Consider the following 26,892-nt stretch of genomic DNA (forward strand, 5'->3'; position numbering starts at 1 on the left):
TATAAATATAATTATTGGTTTGTGGCTTGGCTTATTTACAAAAAATGAAAGTCTGGTTTAGACTATTTAAAAAAAATAAGATAACAAAAATTTATCCAAACAGAATATACAATTAACAGTACTAGTAATTCCATAAATATTCATAAATTCAATGTATATCCAAACAGTATAATATAGAACAAAATCATTCAAAAAGTCTGTTTAACCAATAAAATGGATTGAGAAGAGAGACTATTACAAGTATAAAAAATATAAAATAAAAATAAAATTTAATATGCCAGCCTGGATCTAAGGCCGAACTTTTGAATTGGAGCTTGAGAGGCCTTTTTATTAAACGAGCTTTTATACAAGTCTAAGCTTGTTTCCAACAACCAATTTTAGACATGTAAGCTCAGGCCTTCACGAACTGAGTCAGAGATCCCTGAAAGGCTCCTGATTTGTTTACCACTCCTAGTTGCCAGTATTATACATAAGCCTTCCAAAGATCTCACTACTATAATTATATTTATTTTATTGTGACTCTCTGATGACTACTATAATTATATTTATTTTATTGTGACTCTCTGATGCATCTTCAGAGATGGCAATGTCGCTATATCATCAATTGATTTCGACTTATATTAAGTGGGATAAAGGTTACACTCCAATAAACAAGTAATCCTGCAGATAAGCAACTCGACTGACGGTAGCACATAACTCCCTCCATGCACAAGGCTCCCGTTAAGCCTATATATCATAGTTCACAATCAGACACTCCGCAAATAGAATAGGTTGACAAAGTCACCTCAATCCACAAATGAAAGTGAATCCCATCATATTAAGACAGTACAAGTAGATTATGTAGCTAATATATAAGAAAGACTCAAAGTCTAGGTATAATCATCTTCTCCAATATTACTTAAACTTATTTATTCAAACACTAACTCGAGCATCATATTATTTTGCAGATACCTTCTCCATCTGTCCTAGACAAGCAAATTTATCTAGCACCAGTGCAACCATCGCGCGTCACCAGAGGTGGACCCAGGGGAGGGGCTAGGCCTCTCCTGATTTTTAGAATTTTTTTTTTACTATATATATATAATTTTGGGCTGAAAAAAATAATAATTTTGGACTAAAAAAATTAAGTAATTAGGCTGAAAATTTCAAAAAAACTTAAACAAACACAACTTTAGAAATTGAAATTGTAGTTTTTTACAAAGGAAGGAGCAAACTTTTAGGGCTCAAGAAAAAATTTCAAAATCAGGCACACTTGATTATCAAGAAGGTGGTGAAAATCATTGTCAAAGAAGTCAATAGCAAAACACACAAACAGGGGTTCCAATATTTTGAGCTAAACATTGGAAAAGGAAAAGAGCCCGCATCCATTGTCGAATGGAAGATAATCAAGACCAGACTTTAAAATTGAATGGAAAACCAATTTCTTGATGATTTCTACTATTACATATGTTGAAAAAGAAATTGTTTTGAATTTTAGCACCGATTCAATTATAGAAGAGTTTAATAATATGAAAAAACTTAGAGCAAGAGTTAAGTGAATTGACCTTAAATTTTGTAATAAAACTCTTTCAAACTTTTTATATTAGGTTCATGGGTTAAGATATTGTAACAACCAAGTAGTGTTATTACCAATCAATTTCACTGTTAGATCGATTATGTTGATCAAATGGTTAGATTCATTTCCATCTTTGCATGGTTATGACTCTTCATATTTAATATTTTATATTTATTTTCACCTTTGTATGGTTATGATTTTTCATATTTAATGTTTTCACTTTAAATATGGGGAATAATAACTATTAGATGGAAATAAATATAATCGTTAGATCAACATAATCGATCTAACGGTAAAATTGATTGGTAGTAACACTATTTGGTTGTTACAATATCCTTCCCTTACGTTCATATATGATTGTATGTACTTTTCTTAATAATATAAAAAAAATAATTTGCCCCCCTCTATAAAAATTTCTGGGTCCGCCACCCGTTGTAGTCTCACTTAGGGGGCGTTTGGTATAAGAGATATTTTTTTCACCGAGAAAAAAATATTTCCAAGGGTATAGTGAGAAATATTTTTCCCCAGATAAGTTACGAAAAAGTGTTTGGTAGGCCAAAATTTTACCAGGAAAGTTGAGTTGATTTTACTAACGTTATGTTTGGTTGATGATAAAATATTGATAGAAATATGAACTAAAATGACCAAAATACCCATCATTTTGAATATTGTTAAGGGCATTTTAGTCTAATAAGTGTTAAAATGCTTTTGTCTCTTACTAAGAAAAAAAGAATACCATATGTGAGAGCGAAAAGTTTTTTAACAATATATAGTAGAAAAAGAAATTTATGGGAAAAAAATATTCCTAGATTATTTTATTTTTTCTTATACCAAACATGGTAATTTTAAGGCACCATTTGAACTAGGCCAACCAGGCTCAATCGTATGTAGTCAGTCCCAACTTTTTTTTTTTTTTACTGGTCATCAATCAAAATGATGGTTGAGATCCATACAGCGAGTTAATATTGTATAAAACTATAAATTAGAAACATACAAACTACTAGTTATTGCAATGAAATGATTTTGAGTAACTGAAAATTGTGAAATGTGTATGTGAAAGAATATTGTACAACTTAACAAATATGGATTTATGGGATACATTTTGTTTTTGCATGACTACCACAAATTGCAGCTTTGGTTAAACTCTTATTGGGTTTCTCTTTTCTCATGTCACACGAGATATCATCTCTTATGTCATAGACACAAGTGGTGGGCCCATCACTTCTTAAAAAAGAATAAAAAACAAAAAGGATAACACGAATTTCAATGTCTCACAACATGATAAAACTATCTCCTGTTACATGAGAAAATGATTTCTCACCCTTATTATATGGAAATCAAGTTAAACTTCTTGGAGCAGCATAGTCCCATCGCATCAGGAAAAAAGAAAAGGAACATTGACCGTATTGTTCATTTTGTATGCGTGAATGCCACACTTTTGAAAAAATATACCACACTGCACGACACCATAGTCGCTGAGGTACTCGGCTACTATGAATCGGTCACATGGCACTTCCCCAGTGGCTGGAAAAGGCTAGGAGGTCTGGTTGTCTAAAGTAGCTACCTTATGTAATGACTTTGGATTAGGTAAGACACTTGTCACTTATTTGATCAAAGTAGCCATGATACTCAGCGACTTTGGTATGCTTTTTCTGATGATTCAAAGTCGCTGGGTAAGGAAGCTAATTTGACCTCCTAAATATGGTGTAGAAATTTTGAGGACCAAAGTAGCTAACATAAGTAGCTACTTTGGTCTTATATTTTCATTCCGTCATGTACATGTTTGTGTTATTTTTTTACTTTTCCATTTTTTTACATTAATTTAAAATAAAAAATATAATATTAAGTATCCTATAGTTTACCGTAACTAATACGCTGAGTAAGAAAAATAATTCATACCAAATAACTTATGGTTTAATCCTATACTAAGAGAAAAAATAAAATATAAAAAATTTAAATATCATTTATCCTAATATTTCAGCTACCTAAAAATAATTACAATTAAAATAAATATATACAACACAAATATTGAATAAAATATTAAAATTCATTTATAAAACTAATTCATTTAAGAAAAATAATTCATATTGAATAATTCTAAAATATTAAACAATTAAATATATATACCCAAATATAGTTACGGTAAACTATACGATACTTAATAATTCTAAAATAATTTCAGCCATCGGGGGAGTGGCACATGTCCGGTCCAACCAGACCTTTAATCAATATGAATTATTTTTCTTAAATGAATTAGTTTTATAAATGGATTTTAATATTTTATTCAATATTTGTGTTGTATATATTTAATTTAATTGTAATTATTTTTGGATACTTGAAATATTAGGATAAATGATATTTATATTTTTTATATGTTTTTTTTCTCTTAGTATAGGATTAAACCATACGTTATTTGATATGAATTATTTTTCTTTCCCAGAGTATTAGTTACGGTAAACTATAGAATACTTAATATTTTATTTTTTATTTTAAATTAATGTAAAAAAATGGAAAAGTAAAAAAACAATACAGACATGACTAAACAATTTTGGTATGGTCGTGAGTTGCTTTATAAGACCAAAGTTGCTACCTATGTTAGCTACTTTGGTTTTGCAAGATTTTTGCATAATAGGCTAAATTAGCTTCCTTACCTAGCGACTTTGAATCATCTGAAAATGTATACCATAGTCGCTGCATATTATGGCTATTTTGATCAAATGAGTGTGTGTATTCTTTTTGATCTTTCATAAATTTCAAAAAATGAAAAGATAAAAAATTCTTCCTAGAATCCCAAAAATCGAGCCAACCAAAACCCACAAAAATAAAAATAAAAATACATTCGCCGAGTAAAAGGAGAGAGAGGGGTTTTCTTACCCAATCCAAAGTTGCTACGTAAGGTAGCTACTTTGGACAATCAGATCTCCTAGATTTTTCCAACTACTAAGAAAGTGCCACGTGTCCGGTCCATATAATTGAGTACCTCAGCAACTATGTCGCCGTGACAATAGTATACTTTTAAAGGTGTGAGATTTAGGTATATTATTCTTATAAAAGAAGAGTACGATCAATGTTCCAAAAGAAAATGTATATTTTCCTTTATAAAAAAAGCTTTACCGATCATGTACGATATCCTGACTCGTGACAAAGAAAGCTAAAGAATACGACAATTCAATGTGACCATGTGGATGATACAATTCACTTCTAGAACAACAGGGACCTACTCATAAAGTTCCAACTCCTACTATACCATTAATAATCACCGCCAATTTTATATCCTACACTAAACATTCAATGTTTTGATAAAGGGTTTTTATAACAGTAAAAAAAGTGATTGTGTAATATTATAGATATTTGTTTTGCGTGCCGTAATTATTTCTTTTTTTTCTTCAAAAACAATGAACCTCATAAAATATTGTGTGTGTAAAAATTTTATTGTATCATGTTAATTGACAAATAGAAACCCCTTTGATAAATTGCAACAATGATTAGTTTTTAGAAGCATACACTTAGAGGTGTTTGGTTGAGGAGAAATTTTTTGAATACTAGGAAAATGTAATTACTAGGGAAATGTTTGGAAAGTGAGTTTGGTAGGAAAATGTAAAAAAAGTTATTTGGTTGACCGAAATATTTCCAGGAAAATTTATTTAAATTTGCAAAATCTATGTTCGGGAGAAACTTCGCACCTGTTTTTTCACTTCCCCAGTTATCTCAAAATACCACATCTCACGTGGTATTCTGTAATAGTAAATTTCATCTAAAAATTAACACAAAAGTCATTTCTTCATCTATCCTATTTGTCTAGTATTTTTTTTTTCAAAAAACCTAAACCAAACATGATATTTTTCAATATTAAGTTACACTTTTCTATCAATCCTAAAATAAATCTTTTACCAGACACTAGATATGTTTTTTCACAAGAGCATTTGGTGTATTTGGAGCCAGCATTTACCATAGTCACGAAATGTGGAAGGAAAGTTAACCGTACCAATGATATCTCGTGCACTCAATCGTAACGGAACACGCGTCCGAATTTCGTGTGGACAATAACTACCTTCTTTAGCTTTCAACAAACTTCACACTTTCGCTACACTGAAAAACGCGTTTGCCTCTTAGATAATCTCTGTTTTCCCTAATTAACGCGTTGCGTGAGTGGCACCACTAGGGATAGCCTAGTGGTGTTAGGTGTGTTTAGGGTGTATTAGGTGTGCGGTTCGATTTCCTGTAATGTCAAAAAAAAAACGCGTTGCGTGAGTGGATCGCGCTTTATATAAAGGGCCTTGTGTCACATAAACCAACCCAAGTGAAATGAACTAAACTGAACTTTCTCCTTTTTTTTGTTTCTCCGAGTGACGCCATGGACGAAGAGGTGCGCAAGATCTTCGACAAGTTCGATAAGAACGGTGATGGCAAGATCTCGTGCGCGGAGCTCAAGGATGTGATGGCGGCGCTCGGATCCAAGACGACGTTGGAGGAGGTCAGAAGAATGATGGCGGAGCTTGACCAGAACGGCGACGGCTACATTGATCTCAAGGAGTTCGGCGACTTTCACTGCACCGGTGGCGGCGTCGACGCCAAGGAGGAGCTCCGGGAGGCGTTCGAGATGTATGATCTCGACAAGAACGGAGTGATCTCGGCGAGGGAGTTGCACGCGGTGATGCGCAAGTTGGGGGAGAAATGCTCCCTCAACGATTGCAAGAGGATGATCAGCAACGTGGACGCCGACGGCGACGGCAACGTCAATTTCGAAGAGTTCAAGAAGATGATGACTCGCTCCTAGCTAGCACTCGCTCACGGTTAAACTGTTACCAAGTGAGTGGTTTGACTCGGTTGTGTCATTCATTATCGGCACATTTTATTATAATTCCATAGATGAACATAGAAAATTTTCGTTGAAGTTTCATTTTATATTTATATATAGTATATAATGTGATGTGTTTAACATCATCATATCATATGAAAATATCCTAATATTAATGGTGAATAGGAATAACAGAGAAAAAAATATTAGAATTGAAAATGATAAGACGATGAACATAAATATTTAAAATCTTCTCACGATCATATTGACGAACATAAGATCAATTTACTGAAATAAGTGTTAAATTAAACCTTATCACCTAATGCTTAGATCTCTGTCAAGGTTAGATACAAATAAAATTAACCGTTAAAATTATGTATAAGACTTTTTTTCTTAATTTTACTTCAATCTAATTAATCATGTGATTAGTAAATTAGAGCAATTAAAAACAGGTAAATCTATCATCAATAATAAAATAAAATTTATTATTCTTATAAGATATAAATTCATTATATATATATATATATAATAAATAAAAAAATTAGAGTTATAGTATATAGATTAACTGTGATATTGAAGAAAGATTTGAATTTTCTTTTTTTAGTTAGAAGCTATTTATAAGCTAAATCTAAAATAAATAAATTTATTTAATGATTAAGTAAAAAATTTAGTTTAAAAACACATATTTCAAGAAAATACTCTCTTTATCTCTATAATTTTTTTTTTTAAAAAAAGTACTCAATTCAAGAAAAGTTGATAAGAGTTTAAAAAAGAGCTCATTCCAGGAGCTTTTGAATTTTTTTATTATTATAAAAAAAATTCATTATAAGAACTTTTCTCAAAACTTATTTAATGTATCTTCTGTTTATAAATACCTTCTAGCTTTGTTCGGTCCTGGATAGACCGTATTGCTATACCGTAAGGTATGCGCTCAGAGATAGTGTATATCAAGTGTATACTAGGCTTACAGCCGAGGTCCCAATCACTGCGCACAAGCAATAGGAGGGGTGAGTGTGTGCACAGTGTGGGCAGAAGTAATAAATGAGTTCTGAGTGTTTACCTGGGGTCCTTAGGCTCTTATTTATAGGATTATCTTCCTAGGCTTGTGCCTTTTGAGATTCCCCAATCGTAGTAGGATTCAACCTCCTTCTGTTGGGATGTGATCCTTATCTTATATCCTTTGGCTGTTTGGAGTTGTTGAGATGTTGCTGATTCCATATCTCACCAGATATTCTAGTAGGTAGTTGGGATATGATATTCATATCCATAACAAGCTTAAAAATAAAAAATGATCCAAATAGTTACTAAGTCTATATATATCCTCTCCTATAGAGATAAAGACATGCGGGGCCTATCAAATTAAAAATAAATGGCATGATTTTTTATGGATGCGATGAGCTATGTTTTTATTCGTGCAACATGAAAAAAATATGCTTCAAATACAAAATGACATATAAAGTGAATTATCTTATGTCACATGAAATCATGTGAAGGATATTAATTAACCATTTAGTTACTAATCAATAGTTTTTCTTTTTTATATCATTTATCTTGATGCAAAATCCATTTCTAATGAAACTCAGAGTGGATCATTGACAATGTAATGTAATGTCAGAGGATGACATTGATTTAAATACAATTAATAATTATTCCATTTTATACTTTTTCTTACCATAATATTAACGGAAAAGAAACCTCAGAAATTTAATTCTCTTTGTGTTGAATGCAAAATGTAGATAAATTTAACTCATGATACATAAAATAGTTTCGACACTATTTATATGGGGAAAATTAATTAGAAGAACAACTAGGAGTGTAAAACTAACGAAAAGACCGTTATTTATTTCAAATGTTCATTATTTTTAAAAATGATTATTTTATCAATAAACAACGTGAATCAACTCATGGGGAATTATTTTAAGTTAACTAGTAGTCCCGATTCTCGAGTTCGAATTTTAGATATGCAGCCAATATTATTAAACGCAGATTGTGATTATTGGTTCAACTAATGAGTCATTCATTAAATTGATTAAATTTAACTTATATGATAATATATAATAAATATAAAATTAAAAATACCATATTTCATTGAATCAACCAGCAAATCACTAATTGAATAGGTTAAATTTAATTTATATAATAATGTATAATAAATATAAAATTAAAAATATCATGTTAAATTAAAATTGTCGATGTAACGGTAGTAGTTACAAGTCTCAAATAATTTGAGCTGGGTTCAAAGTCAATCCGTTGGATCGGTCGCTTTGGGATTTCATAACTATATATGCTGTCATGTGCATCTACCCGATTCGAATCCTAATAAATCAGCGACCATTGACTATCAGATGCCGGATAATATATATATATATATATATATATATATATATATATATATATATATATATATATATAACAATATTTTATTCTTATATTTTTAATTTTAGATTGTTAGAACCCTTGTAAAAATAATCCCATTCATAATTACTCAGACTCCCTAATCACAAAATTGAAAGTTTTTATCAATTAATTTATGAGTTTACAATTTCTTATATTATAGAAGATAAAACTATATAAAATATGGATGTACCAAAAAAAAAAAAACTATATAAAATATGTTGAATTCATATTTCCTTTTCCTTTTCCTTTTCCTCACATAACCCCACTATAATGTGCATAAATTATTTTCTATAATATAAAAAAAAATTAAACTCTTAATTTATTAAATAAATAGAACAATTGTTATTGCCTAAAATAATTATCATTCTGCATCATGCACAAATTAAAATTTTATTGCAGAAATTGTTATACATCGTGAAGAAGAAAATTTCAAATGGACCTAATTTGACCAGAACATAAGGAAAGTGAGATATAATTTTGTACCAAAAAAAAAAAGCAAATAATAAAATATAATATTATTAAAAAATTGGGAAAAACTACAAGTTATAAAATAAAATTACTATCCAACTACTCCTTGAGGTCCTCTTGCGCTACTCATAAAATACATACTACGGTTACAACTAGGATCTCAACTTGTTTCCATTTGTTCTCCACCTTCATTTTGGTCTTGACTATTCTCATTACCTTTTTCATGTTTCGCTGTTGCAGTTTCTTCATTACCCTTTGTGATTTCTTCCGGCTTCATTTTCACAGGCGGTGGCGGCATTGTTTTCTTCACCAGCTCTACCATTTCAGTGACCTCTTCATCTGGGAAACGTTCCTCACAATTCTCTAAGATCTGTGAAATAAAAATGAACAAATTGATTACAATTACGCAAGGCCAGCTATATAAGCATAAACTAAAATAGACACAAAGTCTTATAGGTTAACCTAGAATCGGAGAGATCAAGATCTAGAAATAGAGATAGCAAGATTCTTAGCAGAAAATTATTATCAAACATGACACAAGCACACTACTATCTTGGTTTTAATAATCACTTGAACGAAAAAGAACAGAACATTATTTCTGAATTGAATTACAGAACTGTTTTTGTCTGAAATAGCGTCTATTAATCTATGATACTAATAATCTTTTCTAATAATATGATAATTTACAATAATTGCAAGGAATGATATGTTTTAGAGGACTGTTACAACTTACAACATAATTCATGCACAGCTATTTTTACATAAATAGTAGGTAACATTGCAGATTCGCAAACCTGACGATCCCGGCCTCCATATACAAGTCCAAGACAAACACAACCAATAAGGAATTGACATACCCCAAATGCACATTTTACAAAAAAGAATGATAATCAGCCTAAGTCACTCTAGAACGCAAATATGAAGATAGTTAACAGCCCATATTGCTCATGAAGAATGGCAATCTCTAAGAGCTGTAAGATACCAAGATTGATTAAGCAAAATACAGCAGAATTTGCAGAAAAATTATGAACACGTCTACAAAAGTCGTTATCCCCAATGGCCCAAGCCCAAGCCCAAGCCCAAGCCTTCAGAGTTTTAAGTAATGGCTAAATTTCTCGATATCTCTAAGCAAAACTGCTTAGTGGTTACAAACAAGAGACCAACCTAAAAACCAGTAACAAATGCTCCATCTCATATATATCAGTGATCTTATCCACAAAATCAATTACAATGTATAGTTGTGAAAATAATTTCTGAGTTAGTGTTGAACAATAAAATTCAAAGACTTAAAATTGGTGATACCATAACATCATGAGGCAAAGAAATCAAGATTGTTTGAAATAGAAAACGATGCAAGGGATCCTGGCAGCATAACTTCTAAATGCTTTTAGAACAGAAATCAAGTATGGAGGATATTTTGATCCACTCAAATATAGTCGACCACCAATTAGACCAACCATAAACTGCTTTTTTTAGGGCCATAGATTACTTGGTCTGAATGTACTTATGTGCAGACTGCAGACTGCAGACAGCAGAGATTGCAGAGTGACCATTCTAAAATCAAATAAAGAAGTCATTATTTATTTTTTCATATATAAAAAATAAGAGGAAATCATGTTTAACTTGCTTAATTATTCTTGTAACTTTGGCACAAAATGTAAGCTAAAAGTACCATTAGTTTTTTTAACTGATTAAACAACAAAGCTAGGCTATAATGATATCAGCTTTTTTCAATGCCTACTCAGTGTATAGGAAGGTTAAATTATGCTTTGAATATTGATTTGTAGTTAAGAAAATTTTGGTCGCCCCTTATTTTGCTACGGTCAAATGAGCAAAGCTTGTGGTAAGCAAAAGTTCAAGAAGGTGGCACAATAAAAGAAACTGAAAAACTTCATAGATTGGTTATTGCTTCTTGAAGATTTGGTCATCACCTATGCTAACTAAATTTTGCTTCTACAGGTGTGTATATACAAGTTAATCCACTTCTTTGGACCTGAGAAAGTAAAAGTAAAGCATAATTGTCTAAATGCTTTCAACTGAGATATCATATCTGGACTCCCTTAAAAAGCAATTCAAGAATTGACAACAAATATAAATGGGTAGTAAACAATTCAAAATTGAATTGGTTAAAAGCCTTGAGTTATGAATTGAGGGACAACCAATTACTTTTTCTTTTTTTTCCCATTAAAAGTTCTTAAAAATGAAGGTATTATGTATCCAAACTTGTTGATCCTACCTATAACAGTTTCTTATATATTAACTGTATTTTGATAAATTCAGAGCAACATAATTTTTTTAGTAATTAAAAAAATAGGAATTATGCTATAATACCTATTAATTCTAAGAAATTTTTTTGTTGCTTATATGTTACAGTAACCAGTTTACCACAGTTCCAAACCCAATGCTTCAAAGCTAAAGACTGATAAAAGAGGAAAAAAATGCAGAACTAAGACAACATCTAACTAAATACTCATTAAACCCCAACTAAGGAGGGAAATAAAAAGAAAAACATAATTTTGATACTTACAGGGTATATTCCAACGGAAGCAACTGGCCTAATGTTCAATATGTTCAGAATCTCAGCTTTTGCCAGGTCATGCTGTTTAACACCTGTCAAGAACTCGTTGATGTTCTCTCTTGTTAGATCAGCGGCAGCAGTGTTAACCAGATAATCATAAACCTGTTAGAGATGCACCACAGTCATCTACCAAAAAAACTTAATAGTATTACCAACTATCAAAAACTGAAAATACCTATAAAAAAATGGGTTATCATCTCAGTAGAATAACAAACCTAACCTTGTATTCAGACTGTGCTACTTTGGCAATAACTCTATTTGGATCTTCTGAAGCTCCTTTAGCTCGTAAGAAATCAAGGACCTCGAAATTCGTGAGCACACCAGCATTGGCCTCTAAGCTATGACAACATCATTAAACATCAACTATATCACAATAGAGAAAGATTCATTTGAAATATGCGTATTCATTTTGAAAAAAGAAGAAGGAAAAAGCAGAGGCATACATTTTCATCTGCAAGGAACCAGAGAGTGAGAGCAACGGCGGCAACTACAAAAAGAACGAAAACCTCTCCTTAACTACTGCAACAAAGTCAATACAAACAGACAATTACAGAATTGAATTTCTTCATAATACAACAAATGACACTGCTAATACAGATTGAACACATAACAAACAAAGCACATAAAATTCAAGAGCAAAAATGGAAATCAGAGGCAATAAGACTGAGTGTGTGTGTTTTCCCCCATTTTTATTAAGCAATCTTCCAAAATTAAAATAAGCCGTATAATTTCAGCAACTAAATAAGAATAAAATATGAAAGACAAAGACTGGCATATTGCTACTGGTCTACAATGACACCAATATCTCCATTGTCAAGGAGCAATGCACAATTACACACGACACATGGTTGAAAAGGGCCAAAACATATACGAGGGAGGGACTATGCTTACTAGGCAGCACCATTGTCTAGAGGCTCGAGCAATGGAGTAGCACAGAGCTGGTTGCTAGAGCTGTCAATACAAACCATCTCACCCCCACTAAGCCGAAGCCTACATGGGCCAGCGCTAAAAAAGCCCACAAAGGTAAAAGCCCATGTTTTGGCCCACAAATCCCTGTGTGCTAGGATCAACCCATGGGCCTTTAATCCCACAAAAATTGGAGAGAAATCCTAAAAACCATACCAAATAAAGAATGAGAGGGAAAACCTGTATGATTCATTCATTCAAAACAAATTTATACTACAATAGAGTCCTGAGACACTTAGGGTGTGAATGATAACTTTCCCAAAAACTTTTTTTTCCTTTATTTCTAGCCTGTAGAACATAAATAGTTAGAAATAATGTTTGGTAAAACAGGCATAGTTATCAAATGTGGGTAGAACCCCAAAAAAACTATAGTGGGTAACAGAGTCCTATGCATGTACCTGATATATAGATATATAACACACATATAACAACTTCAAATAAAAAAATAAAAAAAAACACCATCATAAAAAAAGAAGGAAGCCTTAGATATCAAAGACAGAAAAAAGAGAGTTAAAAACATCTTCATTAAAAAAACAGCAGCACGAGTAACAACATCATAGAAAAAAAACACCATCATCAAAAAATAAAATAGAGAAATAAATTTTTTAATATATTTGATCTTATCTTTTGTTTTCTTGTCCTGAGTCAATTTTCTTATTTTTGATTTAGACATATTTGGACTTTTTTTCTTCTATTTTTTTTTTACTTTTATTTTTTTCTGTAAGTATTTTAAGTTATTATCATATTTTGTCTTATTTTTTCTTTTTTCATCAATCTATTTTCTTCTTCCATGAAGGGTAAAATAGACAGACTAGTTAATTTTCTAATGGTGCTAAGAATGAGTTTGGATGGAAAAAACCATAGGCAGTAAGTAATTAAAAAAATATAGGAGGGTAAGTGATTCAAGCAAAACAAAGGGTTTTTTTTTTGAATTTTTCCCTGAAAATAAACCAGTTTTCATAGCAGTCTAGCAGTAAATAGCGCATTATTGGGCTGCTATAGCACATCAATAGCGAATTGTGCCATGAAGCCACAACTAGAGTGACGCAACACGTCTATTCGTCGAAGCTGCCACAATAGAGGCCATTTTGTGGTAAATCAATGTGCTAGGGAATGAACTGGTAGCCCATAAACACAAATGGATAGAAATAAGAAAAAAAAATTCCCTGACATATTATTATAAAAAACACATATCATAGAATGTTTTATCAGATTAAATACACACTATTTATTAATTATATTATTTTTTAAATACATTTTCTCTCTCGTAGGGAATAGTAATAAATTGTGTTATTTTCCCTTGAACACTTAAGCACATAAATAAAAAATTTCTCTCCATAAACAGTATCAGAGACCAAAATAGTTGTCATGCACACCTTTATGATTCAATGAGTTTCCCAACATGATATACCTTAGCCGATGAGATCAGTAATAATTTAATCTTAGAACACAAACAGAACAAATGCATATCGTATCACCAACAAATTTAATCGTTCAACCAGCAGATTCTTAACTACGAAAATATTGGTTCAACATGGAAACTTTCCTTCACGTGAGTGACCCTGCACATACACTAAATTCACTAATTACACCAAGGATCAGATGTGGAACTCAACCATAAATATATGATCGGTGATAAGGTTATGATTGAGATGAAAGGACAAAAAGAAAGCAAACCAAGGGACATAAATAGCCAGGTTATAAGTTTCTGGCACATACATAATATCATTGAAAAAACAATCAACAATGCAACAAGTTCTGGACATAAAAGCGTAAAACCAAGGGTGTAACAGCAACAAACTCTAGCAGCATAAAAGGATGTTCATGAAGCCATTGCTTAGTATTCTCTTCCCCAATCTCATTCTGTGCATCAAATATTATTACACTTACACCCATAGAAGAACTCTTATCATCTATAATGGCAAGAATGCTAAACTTTTTAGAACGAGTAAATCTTATTATTAATTTTCTCACAATTTAAATTCCCCTTCTATTCAAGCTCCCATCGAATTCTCTTGACACTAACACTGATCGTCATATTCTATAAAATCCTTACATTCCGCAAAATATATCTTGCAATAGACACAAAATAAAATTAATAATTAAACGTTAAATAGAGATTAAAACACAAAAAAAAAAAAAAAATTCTTAAAAACACAAATAAAATGCCCTTACCAGAAGAAGAGAAACGAATAACATTCACTGCAGTAGTATGGTGAGACAGGCTACTAAGATAGGTAACTACGGGTAGCTTCTTCTGTGTTCCTGCTGGTTTTATTGACCAAAACTGTGAAAATAGAAGACGAATCACATGTTAGTGTAACAAATCACGAGGCATTCCTTCGTTGTTTCAATGTTATCTTTATTTCACAATCAACTCAACGATGCTGAAGGAAAATTCACAATGATTTACCCTAACCGATGAGAATAAAGAAAGAATGACCTTAATGTCGAAATCGGCGCCGGCGGTGGCGAGAGTGGAGGAGAGAGAGTGGAAATCGAGGGTTAAGACAGGTTTGTTCTCATGCCAGATTATCTGAATCGAGGGTAGCTTTTTACTCACTAAATGAACGACGAAGAGAGATCGGAAGAAGAGAGAACCTAATCGAGTGAATATCTCATACGTGATAATTAACATGACCATTTATGCCGCGCAATTATAATCATACATTATTGAATTAATGGTGATAAAGGAAAATAAAGAAAAAATATAATGATAGAAAATTACACCATCATCATTGTTGATTTAATTATTAATAGTTAAGATTCTACCACATGACATGATCATGTTCAATTACACATGAGAGGATCCATTTCCATAACCTAATACCCAAATTGCTTTCGCGTGGTTTTTTGTTTTTTGTTTTTACAAAATGGGTCTGGGTCAAATTTGAGTCAATGACTTAATTATTAAAACAAGTCAGTTCAAAAATTGACTCAAATATAAGTGAATCAATATTTAAATTCAGTTCAAAAAAAAGGGTATTTATGAGTCAGGGCCATAGTAGTTAAAATCTGAATTTAAATCTTAAAATCCTGATTTTAACGATTTATTTTTGCTAAAACGATTTAGATTTCACTTAAAATCATTTCCAATATAAAATCTTGATTTAGACATTTTACTTAAGTCTCGATTTTAACTATTGGAATGATGTTAAGCAAGTTAGAAATATTGTTGAATATAACATTGCTGATGTTTCATCCGAAGATGAATGAATTTGTGGAAAATGAAAGAACTTTGTCTCATGATGAAAGTTTAGACGAAGACAATTTTGAATGATGTAGTTGAAAATCACGTAGAACAGAATGTCTCCGATGATAATAACTTGAATGATTTATTAGGTTACACCTTTAGAGTGTGACAATTGTATGCAAATGTATAAGGATGGTGGCAGATAGTCTATTTTTCTTAATTTTTTTTATACATAAGCATATGTATATAAAAATTTAATTTTAGAGTGTAGGTAAAATCTACAATTTGTATTACGATTTTATGATTTACGATTTTTTATTCCCTTTCTGATTTAGGTAAAATCCTGATTTTGACTACCTTGGTCAGGGCAAATCAACTGAACCAGTTTTTTTGCAGAGCCCTAACCAGAAGAATCACCAACTGCAATTTGTGACCTTGCCAATTGCGACTCTAGGTTCAGTGTCACGTGTTTAAAATGAAAAAAATAAATAAATAGATAATATAATTTTGAGATTACAATCAATAATCAGATAAAGATATTCTTACCACTAAAAAAATTTATCACCTTTACAATCAACTTAATCATCGTTGATTTTCGTCAATCTAACGGTTATAATTTATGAGAATTAATAATTAATTAATAAATACGACCCAATAATTTTCAATAAATTATAACCGTTAGATTGACGGAAATCAATGATGATTAAGTTAATTATAAAAGTTATAAACTTTTTTTGTGACAAGTATATCATTTCCTCAATAATTAAATCAAAATCAAAACAACTCAAGAATTTGATTTTGATTTAATCGTAAGAAAAACAAAATGACAAATATAACCTATCTCTATAATTATTATTTAGTTAAAAATTTAAAATTAATAGATATAAAGGATTTAGGTTTAGATATGTTAAGAGTGTAGTGTAGGGTGTTGTGTTCAATTCCTTGTAACCTCCAAAAAAGATATGTTTGGTTGAGATTGTCAAAAAAAAAAATTATGTCTTACTTATTTTAAAAGTATTTTTTACAAAAGTTAAAGTTATTTAAATTTTTTTAAAAAAATTAATTTTTGAAAACAATATTTAACTTTTGACTTTCATTTTTTTACGTGACTTATTTTTTTTGGTTTTTTTGTTTGGTTTTAAAAAAATAAGTTTTTAATTTTTTTGCGATTTATTTTTTAAAAAAATAGATGTCCAAACAGACTTTCTAGTAGAAATATTTTTTTTTTTCTGAAAAAAGTAACTTTTGACTTATAAAAAGCCATCCAAACAGGCCTTTTTTTTTGGAGTTACCCAACCCAATTATCTCTTTGAGACGAGTTGGCTCCCTCCGGTATCCCCACGAGCTTCGACTCTTTGAGCCGGCTATTGTTGGACGAAAAAATATTTCTGCTTTTGTTGCACGAAAAAATTACCTGCCACACTCACTTGAAAGAGTGGGTCCCATTATAATAAGTGAATAGAATAATTTATTATAACAATGATTAGAGTTTATTATTTGGAAAAAAATATTTCTGCTTTTGTTGCATAAAAAAATTACCTGCCACACTCCCTTAAAAGAGTGGGTCCCGTTATAAAGAGAAAATATGAGCATGTTTGAATTTGATTGTCTCATATTTGGGATTTATAGAATTAGATGGATTATTTTCAGTTACTCTTTCTCCTGTCATCTTTAATTTTAAAGATATTTTATTTAGGAATAGGCAAAATAAGTGAGGTTTTTTAATTGATAGTCGTATGTGTTTTACGTTCGATTTTCTTGTTATTTTCGGTCTTGATCGCAGAGTAAGTGAGAAAGGTGTGGGAGGAAGTGAGGAGAAAGAAAGAAAGAAAAAAGTTTATTTTTTCGTTGGATGAGATTGTAATCGACCGATCTTGAAGGAGTAGGTAAAATAAGAGTAAGTAGAATAACCTATCCCATATATATATGGGAAAATTGTTTATCATTTTAAATGACATAAAGTTATGTCATTTTAAGAGAGAGATAGACACAAGAATATTTAAAATTTAAATTAAAAAAAAAGCACTCACTTTCTCTCCCATGATTTTTATTTTTTGTGTCCATCTCTCTTAAAATGACTTAACTTATGTCATTTAAAATGACAAACATCAAACCCTATATATATATAGGGAAAAATGTTTCTGCAGTTAATGCAGATAAATTATTTGCATTTATTCTCAAAATGACGTCGTTTTGGTATTGAAATATTAAAAAATTATAAATATAAAGACTATTATAACCCTGAAATAAATTAAAATTACAAAAACACCATGATTTCTGCCCTAAAATGATGTCGTATTGGCTTACTGCAGATAACTTATCTGCAGTAACTGCAGAAAAAGCAAACCCATATATATATATAAGAATCCATTTATAAATATTTTTTACAAATTTTTGTAAATCATACTACATACTCCAGAAAATTCTTAGTGTAACCTAGTATATTTCCGAAAGTACATAATATAATTTGTAAGAGTTATATACATATATAAGAGTAACCTATTAGGAAAATAATTACTTCACTTTAAGAGTAACCTATTAGGAAAAGAGAGACGAAAAGTAATGCACGTATAAGAAATTTTAATTGCAAAATTAATAGGAATGGATTAGAATTGAAGGAGTTATTCAGTATTATGTCTTATGAAAAGAGGGGTAGCAGATTAAATTTAGAAAATAAATTTATGTCGTATAACATAAAAAAATAATAAATCCATAAAACAGTTGAAGTACGTTTTCTTCACTTTTACTAACTATTGCATATAAAAATAACAATTTTAAATACATGTTATTATTTAGAAATACGGAAAGTTTCGGAATCCTATTCAGAGAGTGTTGCCAGGTAGGATCAAATTAAAAGTTTGTTAGAAGGAAAAGTGGATGAGGAAAGGACCTTACGAAACCTATATATATATATATAAAGAAGGAGGAGGAGGAGGAGGAACGGTAGGATTGTGTACGTAGATTGAAGCCACGAGTATTATTGAGTAACAACTAAGCCTTCACCACCGCTTCAGAAAAACGAGGAGGATCCAGACAGAGACACACTGAGAGAATCACGGAGTTGACAACCACGGCTTATTCCGCAAAAAACCGTGGCACCTTCTTTAAGCGCAACCCCATTCAAACCCCACACACCATAATCCTCAACAACAATAATAACCGTTCCCTTTTTTCCTTTTCTAGCCGCACCCCTTCCACGCACGGTGGTAGGGGCGCTCTTCCTTCCGCCGGCGGTTCCCCCTCCGACCTCCTCTTCCTTGCCGGTGGAGGTTCCCTTTTTCCCAATATATCATTCATTCTATCTGTTTGTCATTTGCATTGTTAGTTACACAACTAACTAACAAACAAACACACATTCTTTTTTCTTTTTTTCTTTTTTTCTTTTTTGTATCTCTAAATCTCAATCGGGGTTGTTGAGTTCTGAAGATGTTGACCATTAAGAGGGTTGCCACTGTGGTTTCCAATTACCAGGAAGATGATTCTGATAAGGGTTCCTTAGGCTGTGGCCGTAACTGCCTTTCCTCCTGCTGCTTACCTGGTTATTATTATTATTATTATTATTTATTTTGTTGATACCCAGTTCATGTTTTGTTGCATCAAAGCCATTTTCATCAAAATTAAATAATGGGTAATCATAAAGTTCTTATTTTTTCTTTTGGGTAATTCCATTTCATTCTGCATGAGAAGATGACAGGGGAGTTGGAATTATACATGGTTTTATTGAATATATATATAAGTGAGAATCATTTTACACTAGAGTAAGTTGCACTCTTGATCTTACTTATATTTAAGAATTCTAATTTATTAGATATTTGAACCGTTAAACAAATTAATAACGAAGATTTGATGTAAGACTTCTTATTCCGTATAGGAATATCATACCCTGTATATATGATTCTTACACCATTCAATAGCTTTAACTTTATAGAAAATGTGATTTTTTATTGATTCAAAGTTGAATTATGATTATCTATTATGTTAATCGTTTGTGTCAGACCTTATAAAAATTCAACTAACAATAAGAATATATTGTATGTGTGTATGTGTCTGTGGAAATTTTACTTATGAATTTGTATATTTGATCTTGTGGTTTTAGTGTCAAAGCTTCCACTTTATATGTTCAAGAAAGATGGGGATGTTCCTGTGGAAGACGGGATTGTGGAATCATCGGAGGATGTTTCTGAAATATCATTTCTCCACAATTTGTTGCTTGGACAATGGGAGGATAGAATGAACAGGGGACTTTTCAGGTATGATGTGGCCAATTGCGAGACAAAGATCATTCTTGGGCAACATGGATTCATTGCTCAGCTGAATGAAGGGCGCCACATGAAGAAACGGCCAACTGAGTTCCGAGTGGATCAGGTTCTTCAGGCCTTTGATGAAAGCAAGTTTAATTTCACAAAAGTTGGACAGGAAGAGGTGCTGTTCATGTTTAAGCAGAGCGATGACAACAAGAGTCATTTTATGTCCAATGCACAGGTTGACAAGATATCAGGATCTCCCAATGTTGTTGCAATAAATGTAAGTACATTCACTTTTCTTTTTAACAAATGTAAGTAAAAATGTTTGAATTTTTCACCAAAACTGTATAATGGATAATGCTTTTAGAAATTTTGAATATACTTTTAATCTACAGGAGCCATAGGGACTTATAATAATGGTTGATAAATGATTGAATTTTCATATTTTTAGGTGAGCCCAATTGAGCATGGACATGTGCTTTTGATTCCTCGTGTCCTTGATTGCTTACCTCAGAGGATTGATCATGACAGCTTCCAGCTTGCAATGAATATGGCTAAAGAAGCTGCAGATCCCTTTTTCAGATTGGGTTATAATAGCTTGGGTGCTTTTGCCACTATCAATCATCTACACTTCCAAGTATGCTTTTTCTCAAATCTCTTGACATGTTAAGTGATTTCTTACGGTTCAGATTATAGTATTATCTGTATTTTTAGTCTTAGCTAACTCATTCTCTGGTATAGGCTTATTACCTGGCAGCACCCTTCCCAGTTGAGAAGGCTCAAAGGCAGATAATAGCAGGAGATAAGGGGCATTGTCCACAAGGAGTTTCTGTTTCTCAGCTCTTGAACTATCCAGTTCGAGGACTTGTTTTTGAAGGTGGAAATAACATACGAGATCTATCTGATACTGTTGCTAACTCCCTTGTTTTTCTTCAGAATAATAACATCCCTTTCAATGTTCTCATCTCTGACTGTGGGAAGAAGATATATCTATTTCCCCAGGTGATTTTCTTTCTTATGTCATTATTCTTTATTATGATATGTTGTGCATGGACTTCTTATGCCTGGTCCCTTGTTTTTAACTCGAATAGTCACATATATGCAACTCAGATTAATTATTAATATACGAATAACAATCTTCCTCTGGTAAAAATTAATGCACTTGTGTAGTGTGCTATCATATTTGTTGGTTTCTTGAAAAGTGTAATTGTTTTGGTAATAAAATTTTGACCCCCTGGACAGACTTAAGCTTCACATTAGCAGAAGGAACTGTATGGTTATACAACCTAGGTTGCTTCTAAATCATTAACTGATATTTTTTATTTATTTTTGGTACATCTGATATGATTCTTCATTCCCAAGTTTTTTGTTGCCAAAATTTGAGTTAATTTTACGTGGGGTGTCTAGGAATTTGTTGTGTATGCTTTCTTCCTACATTTTCTCTTCGTTAATACACAGAAAAGGGTGCTTTGATAGTACTTAACCAAACAAAATAATATGACAGTCCCTTAAAACTTTTTTTCTTACTCTTCTCAGCAGAAAATTTAATTTGATTGCTTTCTTTGTATGACTAGTGCTTTGCGGAGAGACAAGCACTTGGAGAAGTAAGCCAAGAGATCCTTAAAGCTCAAGTGAATCCAGCAGTGTGGGAGATTAGTGGACACATAGTGCTAAAGAGAAGGGTGGATTATGATGAAGCATCTGAAGCATACGCATGGAAACTTCTTGCTGAGGTTTCATTATCAGAAGAGAGGTTCCAAGAGGTGAAGGGTTATATTCTCGATGCTGCAGGGTTGCATGAAATAGATATAGAAGAGAATCACATGATCAAGGAAGAATTGGTTCAGAATTATGAACCAACTACTCCTCAAGCAGCCTCACAACAACTACCTCGAGATTGCTTGGTTCAACAATAAAGAAATGGCTTCTATAGAGGCTGAAAAATATACTCATGTGTATATGTCTCATAGAACATAGAATAGTCATAGATTTTTCTGCTATCTGTAGAACTGATATCAAGTGATTTGATGCTCAATTTCTATCTCACCATGCATCTTCTCTGGGTTTATTCTTTTTTCCATTGACGAAAATATTTGGGCATCTATTCAAAACTTTTTTTTATTGTTTTTTATTTTAAATGTTATTATACAAAATTTGACTCAAAATGCAAAATTGAAAAAAAATAAAAATAAACCTGTGGAATAGTTAATTGTGGATGAAAATTTAAAAATAGTTTTTAAAGATATAATATTTGAATGTTAAGGACTAAATATAGTCCCGAATTGCACTCCATACCGTAAAAAAAAAAATGATATAAATAACATATAACAAAATTTTATAGTGGCTAATTAAAAATAGGATAACTTTTTTAAATTAATTCAGAGGCAATCTCATAAACCTGAGTCAATTACAGGTGGCAAGGGGGATAGAACCCAATATATAAGGCCAACCCGTAAAAAATGGAGGGTTTTTGGGATATCTAAATTAGAGTAAACACCATTTTTGGTCTCTGGCAATATTTACGAAATTCTTTTTAGTCCCTGACAATAAAAAAGGTCCAAATTGGTCCCTAACAGTATGTAAAAAGGGCTACGTTAGTGATGGAGGAATTGACATAAGGACTAATGTGACCTTTTTTTCATAATTTTAGAGACCAATTTGATCTTTTTTTATTACCAGGGACTAAAAAAGATTTCGTAGATATTGTCAGGGATCAAAAAAGATGTTTACTCTCTAAATTAAGACCTGTTTCGTCTTTGATTTTGTTTTTGTTTTTTTTTCTGGGCTTTTCACTTTCAGGCTACTAAATAAAAAATAAAAAATTAAGACCTGTTTAAAATGTTCAAACCTTCGACAAAATTTTAAACGTGATTGGTAGAGTCATCAAAGTGAAGTGCAATCCATTGGTCAATACTCAATAGTCAATAGGACAGAGTAAACTAAAACAGTGTTAAATTAACTTTTGGCTCATAAAAAATTTGGTTGATTCGACTTAGTCAACTTGATAAGTAAGTTAAGCAGATTAAAGTTAGATTAGCTTGGTTCAATTTTGTAATGATACTAATAAGTTATTTATTATTATTATAGTAATAATAAAATAGACACGTCAGTGAACCAACCACTTAATCTCTAGTTCATTGTCCAATTAAACAGTCCAAGAACTGACGGACAAACATATGAACGAACGAAATAAATCTTACATTTTTACCAAAAAGAAAAGAAAAGAAATACATCTTACATTGACATGATAGTCCTAGATATTTTTCGTTGAAATTGTTCGTTTGGAAATTTTCTGAAAAGCTAATCATAGTGTCATTAAGTTATATATTGATTGATAATGAGTTAAATTCATATAAGTGAGATGATTTATGAACTCAATGCCTTAAGATTTTAAGTTAAAATATGATGTGATACCCATTTGTTATAGTTGAAGTAGTTTAGCTCATTGGTGATAATCTATCGTCATGGATTTACCCTGGCCCGCCTAAGAGTGATATCAAAGTCGAATTCAACTTAGGCTAGCCTAGTGATTGGCTAGAGGTGTGGGTTGTACATGTGCCAGGTTGAGAGTGAATATATCAATGTGAGTTTCACACGGAGAGAGATTATTGGGATATCTAAATGTGATGAAGTCTCACATTAATTGATAATCGGCTAAGTGAAGCCCATATAAATGAGAAGACCCAGAGATCTAATGTTTTAAGGTTTTGGAGTTAAGACGTGATGTCAGACCCATTTGTTGAGGTTTGGCTAGCTTAGCCGTTTGGTGATAGTCTCTCCTAATGAATTTCCTCAGTCCCGCCTAACATATATATAAAGGAAAATGATAAATGCTTATTTTTATGAAATATATTATCTCATATTTAGAATATGAAATAAAAAAAATTATAGATATATAAATATAAAAAAATTAATTATGATTAAATGTTAAAAATTGTATACATACAAAATAATATGTAATAAATGTGTGTAGATAAATGTCATTATATATAAAGCCCACCATGTTTCAACTTGCATGTTAGGAAAATTGTTGCACTTGTTTGCGTCATTGTTTTGATTAACTCAATTACAATTTACAGCGACTTTTAGACCAAAATCTTCATCACTGTTGGGAGTTGGGACACGGTCCCTTAAACTATCACGCGGAAGCGTTTACCCGGTTGGCACACATTACACATCGGTCATCTAATACCGTCAAAAGGCTTTATAAGTCTCTTGTCTGACAAACAGCGTAGAAAAATTACAAAAAGCGAAAATACAAAAACAAAGATGAGATGAAGAAGACACAATAATTTTAACGTAAAAAACCTTTTTAAATATGGTGAAGTAAAAATCATGAAATACTATTTTAGAAAAAATTTCACTATGAAAATAGCAGGACTACAAGAAATCAAACATCTCTAGACTTATTAGAAGTGCTATCAAACCTCTCAAATAATGGTAATACTCTCAAACTTCATCAATAATGATGGTTCTCTCATACTTCTCTAAAAATGTCTTTCACTCAAACTTCTCTCTAGAGGAGTTAACTAAAAAAATCTCTTTTACAAATTATCTTTTTGACTTTATATAGGTAATCCGAAAACCCTATCCCTTTCTTCTGGTCTTCATCAATGATGAAGTGGGAAAGCATTTATTAGAGTGATTGAGAAATATCAGACATCGAACCTTGCACTAATATGCAGCGCATGCCTAAGCCTCCAAGCCATTATTTCCGAAAGATAAATAGTGAACTTACCCCAACAAATCCGCCATGAAAACAGAGTTTTTTTTTTTTTTTTTGAGATTATCTCCACGGTGATCCCATAAGTTTCTTATGATTAATTCGGAGTGTAGGACAAGTTAAGGATTAAGATTTTAAATTCCTTCCAAAAATAATACTGAGAAGAATTGAACACATACTCTCATTCTACCTGTTCAACTCTCACGCGCCAACTGAATTACCATCATTTAATAACCGTAGCAACGTAGTTGATAACATATCATAGAGATAGATAGTATAGTTTATGCTCTTAATTTTAATTTATATATTTTATATATTTGTTTCATCATTAGGTAACTATCTAAAAGGACCAGTGACCCACTAAGGGCCCTCCTGCCCCATATGGGTTCTATGCTCTATAGTATAATGTTTATCGTTAAGAAGTAAACCTATTTATAAAACTTTCAACAACATTAACTAAATTGATTAAAGCCAAAATCAAGAAGTGAAAAGGATTGAAAACCAAAGTACAAAGCAAATTCTTTATTTTATTTTAATTTTTTTAAACCGATCATAAAACTAGGATTATTATTCCCACAAACTTTAACACTTTGAGCCGGATATAGGACTAATTTCGAGTCGGAGCTTCATCAAAATTAAAGCTATAATCCCTCCCCAAAAATGTATTTGGTAGGAATTGAACTCAGATTCTCTTTCTACTCTAACTACTCAGTCTGTGTTGTCAACTAAGTTATACCTATTAGGTAACAAAATCTTTATTGAATTATAAAACTAGGACTTAATAATTAGAGGAAGGTTATACTTACAATCTATTTTCGTTTACAACCTCGTATAATCATATCTTAACCGTTGATTTCCGTCAATTAACGATTATTATTTTCACAAATCAAACTCATTAATTAATTATTAATCGTAATAAATGATAATCATTGATTGATGAAAATTAATGATTAAAATATGATTGTAAGAGGTCATAAATGAAAATAGATTGTAAATATATCATATCTCGTATAATTAAATCAAAGAGAAGCAGTTGTTAAATGTAGCACTTCCGTGCACTTAATTATCTATTTAAACTAATGGTGGGACTTGATCCTCGGATATACCTTCCCCACCTTTAATTATTTGGCATTTATATTTATGTAGATTTGGTTTTAATGGAACATATTATTTTATTTTTGGCCACTAACTTTTGTTGAGTATAACTCATATTTTGTATTAAGATGACAATTGTTGTTTGGAGAGATGCATAAAAAGTCAACAAGTCCCACTCATGAATAGCTATTTTGGCCTCAAATTTATCTTTTTTTACTTTTATTTTTAGTAATTTGAGTTTGGACTCATAAATAATTATTATTGTTTAGGGTGCTAAGCCTATTTATATTTTTCCATAAACAGAATATTTTATAACAAGTATGGTAAAGTGAATATAGTGAAATTTTATTGGACGTAACTTATATTAAATAAACTAGGATAAATTTATATCTTTACTTTTTCTTGATTTAGAAGAAAAGAAAAATGAATATGAAAACGAAGATAGTCCTCCCCGACAATCTTCCAATGTGGAGTCGTATATTAATGGGAAATACTTTTTTTATGTTGTAGAAAAATAATTATTTTATATTGTAGAAATAAAATTATAAGTGAGACTTATAGATAAGAGGAGAGAGAAAAAAAGAGTGGTGGGATCCATCCCTTTTTTGTATGTGTAGAAAAATTGTTTCTCTTATATAAAATGAAATAAATATAACCCTATATTAATATATGATTTTATAAAAATTATGTTATAAGAAAAGTGATTGTGTCATGTTATAGAAATTCATTTTTCGTACCTTAATTTTTTTTTTTTTTTGCTTCAAAAAATGCAGGCCTCACAAAATATTGTGTGAATAGAAAAAATAATTGTATCATATTCCATGATAAATATAAATAATATAAGCCGAATGCATGCAGCTTTGCACACAGCTTTT

The 26,892-nt window shown here is 31.3% G+C and overlaps 3 protein-coding genes across 5 annotated transcripts; 2 read left to right on the forward strand and 1 right to left on the reverse strand.

Moving 5' to 3' along the window:
• Positions 1-5,699: 5,699 nt before the first annotated feature.
• On the forward strand, positions 5,700-9,580 carry LOC133312943 (probable calcium-binding protein CML18). The gene is made up of 2 exons (XM_061514236.1): positions 5,700-6,364; positions 9,459-9,580. The coding sequence occupies exon 1, from the start codon at positions 5,910-5,912 to the stop codon at positions 6,330-6,332; it is 423 nt and encodes a 140-aa protein (XP_061370220.1). The 5' UTR covers positions 5,700-5,909; the 3' UTR covers positions 6,333-6,364; positions 9,459-9,580.
• Positions 9,171-15,378, reverse strand: LOC133312942 (uncharacterized). Of its 3 annotated transcripts, none has more exons than XM_061514232.1 (6): positions 15,206-15,378; positions 14,938-15,049; positions 12,240-12,283; positions 12,017-12,134; positions 11,746-11,898; positions 9,171-9,588 (listed from the first exon to the last, which is right to left on the reverse strand). In XM_061514232.1, the coding sequence occupies exons 2-6, from the start codon at positions 14,959-14,961 to the stop codon at positions 9,379-9,381; spliced, it is 549 nt and encodes a 182-aa protein (XP_061370216.1). In that variant the 5' UTR covers positions 14,962-15,049; positions 15,206-15,378; the 3' UTR covers positions 9,171-9,378. The 3 variants fall into 3 exon arrangements, with proteins under 3 accessions (XP_061370216.1, XP_061370218.1, XP_061370219.1); XM_061514234.1 differs by having other exon boundaries at positions 9,172-9,588; positions 12,240-12,315; XM_061514235.1 differs by having other exon boundaries at positions 9,172-9,588; positions 12,240-12,312; positions 15,206-15,220.
• Positions 15,379-19,381: 4,003 nt separating this feature from the next.
• LOC133312966 (GDP-L-galactose phosphorylase 2-like) lies at positions 19,382-22,115 on the forward strand. The gene is made up of 5 exons (XM_061514263.1): positions 19,382-19,493; positions 20,052-20,479; positions 20,651-20,836; positions 20,941-21,201; positions 21,774-22,115. Exons 1-5 carry the CDS (start codon positions 19,382-19,384, stop codon positions 22,113-22,115), a joined length of 1,329 nt encoding a protein of 442 aa, XP_061370247.1.
• The last annotated feature ends 4,777 nt before the right edge of the window (positions 22,116-26,892 follow it).

This window comes from Gastrolobium bilobum, unplaced genomic scaffold, assembly GCF_033153095.1.
Source record: "Gastrolobium bilobum isolate Gb01-03AN ecotype WA unplaced genomic scaffold, APGP_CSIRO_Gbil_v1 utg918, whole genome shotgun sequence".
Classification (NCBI taxonomy): domain Eukaryota; kingdom Viridiplantae; phylum Streptophyta; class Magnoliopsida; order Fabales; family Fabaceae; genus Gastrolobium; species Gastrolobium bilobum.

Excerpts from the sequence above, each read along its gene's own strand:
- LOC133312943 (XM_061514236.1), top strand. The coding sequence starts at position 5,910 with ATGGACGAAGAGGTGCGCAAGATCTTCGACAAGTTCGATAAGAACGGT.
- LOC133312942 (XM_061514232.1), bottom strand. The coding sequence starts at position 14,961 with ATGTTATTCGTTTCTCTTCTTCTG. Across the intron at positions 12,135-12,239 it reads GGTTCCTTGCAGATGAAAAT|CTTAGAGGCCAATGCTGGTG; the intron begins GTATGCCTCTGC and ends ATGTTGTCATAG. Across the intron at positions 11,899-12,016 it reads TAGCACAGTCTGAATACAAG|GTTTATGATTATCTGGTTAA; the intron begins GTTAGGTTTGTT and ends CATCTCTAACAG.
- LOC133312966 (XM_061514263.1), top strand. The coding sequence starts at position 19,382 with ATGTTGACCATTAAGAGGGTTGCCACTGTGGTTTCCAATTACCAGGAA. Across the intron at positions 20,837-20,940 it reads TCAATCATCTACACTTCCAA|GCTTATTACCTGGCAGCACC; the intron begins GTATGCTTTTTC and ends TCTCTGGTATAG. Across the intron at positions 21,202-21,773 it reads AGATATATCTATTTCCCCAG|TGCTTTGCGGAGAGACAAGC; the intron begins GTGATTTTCTTT and ends TTGTATGACTAG.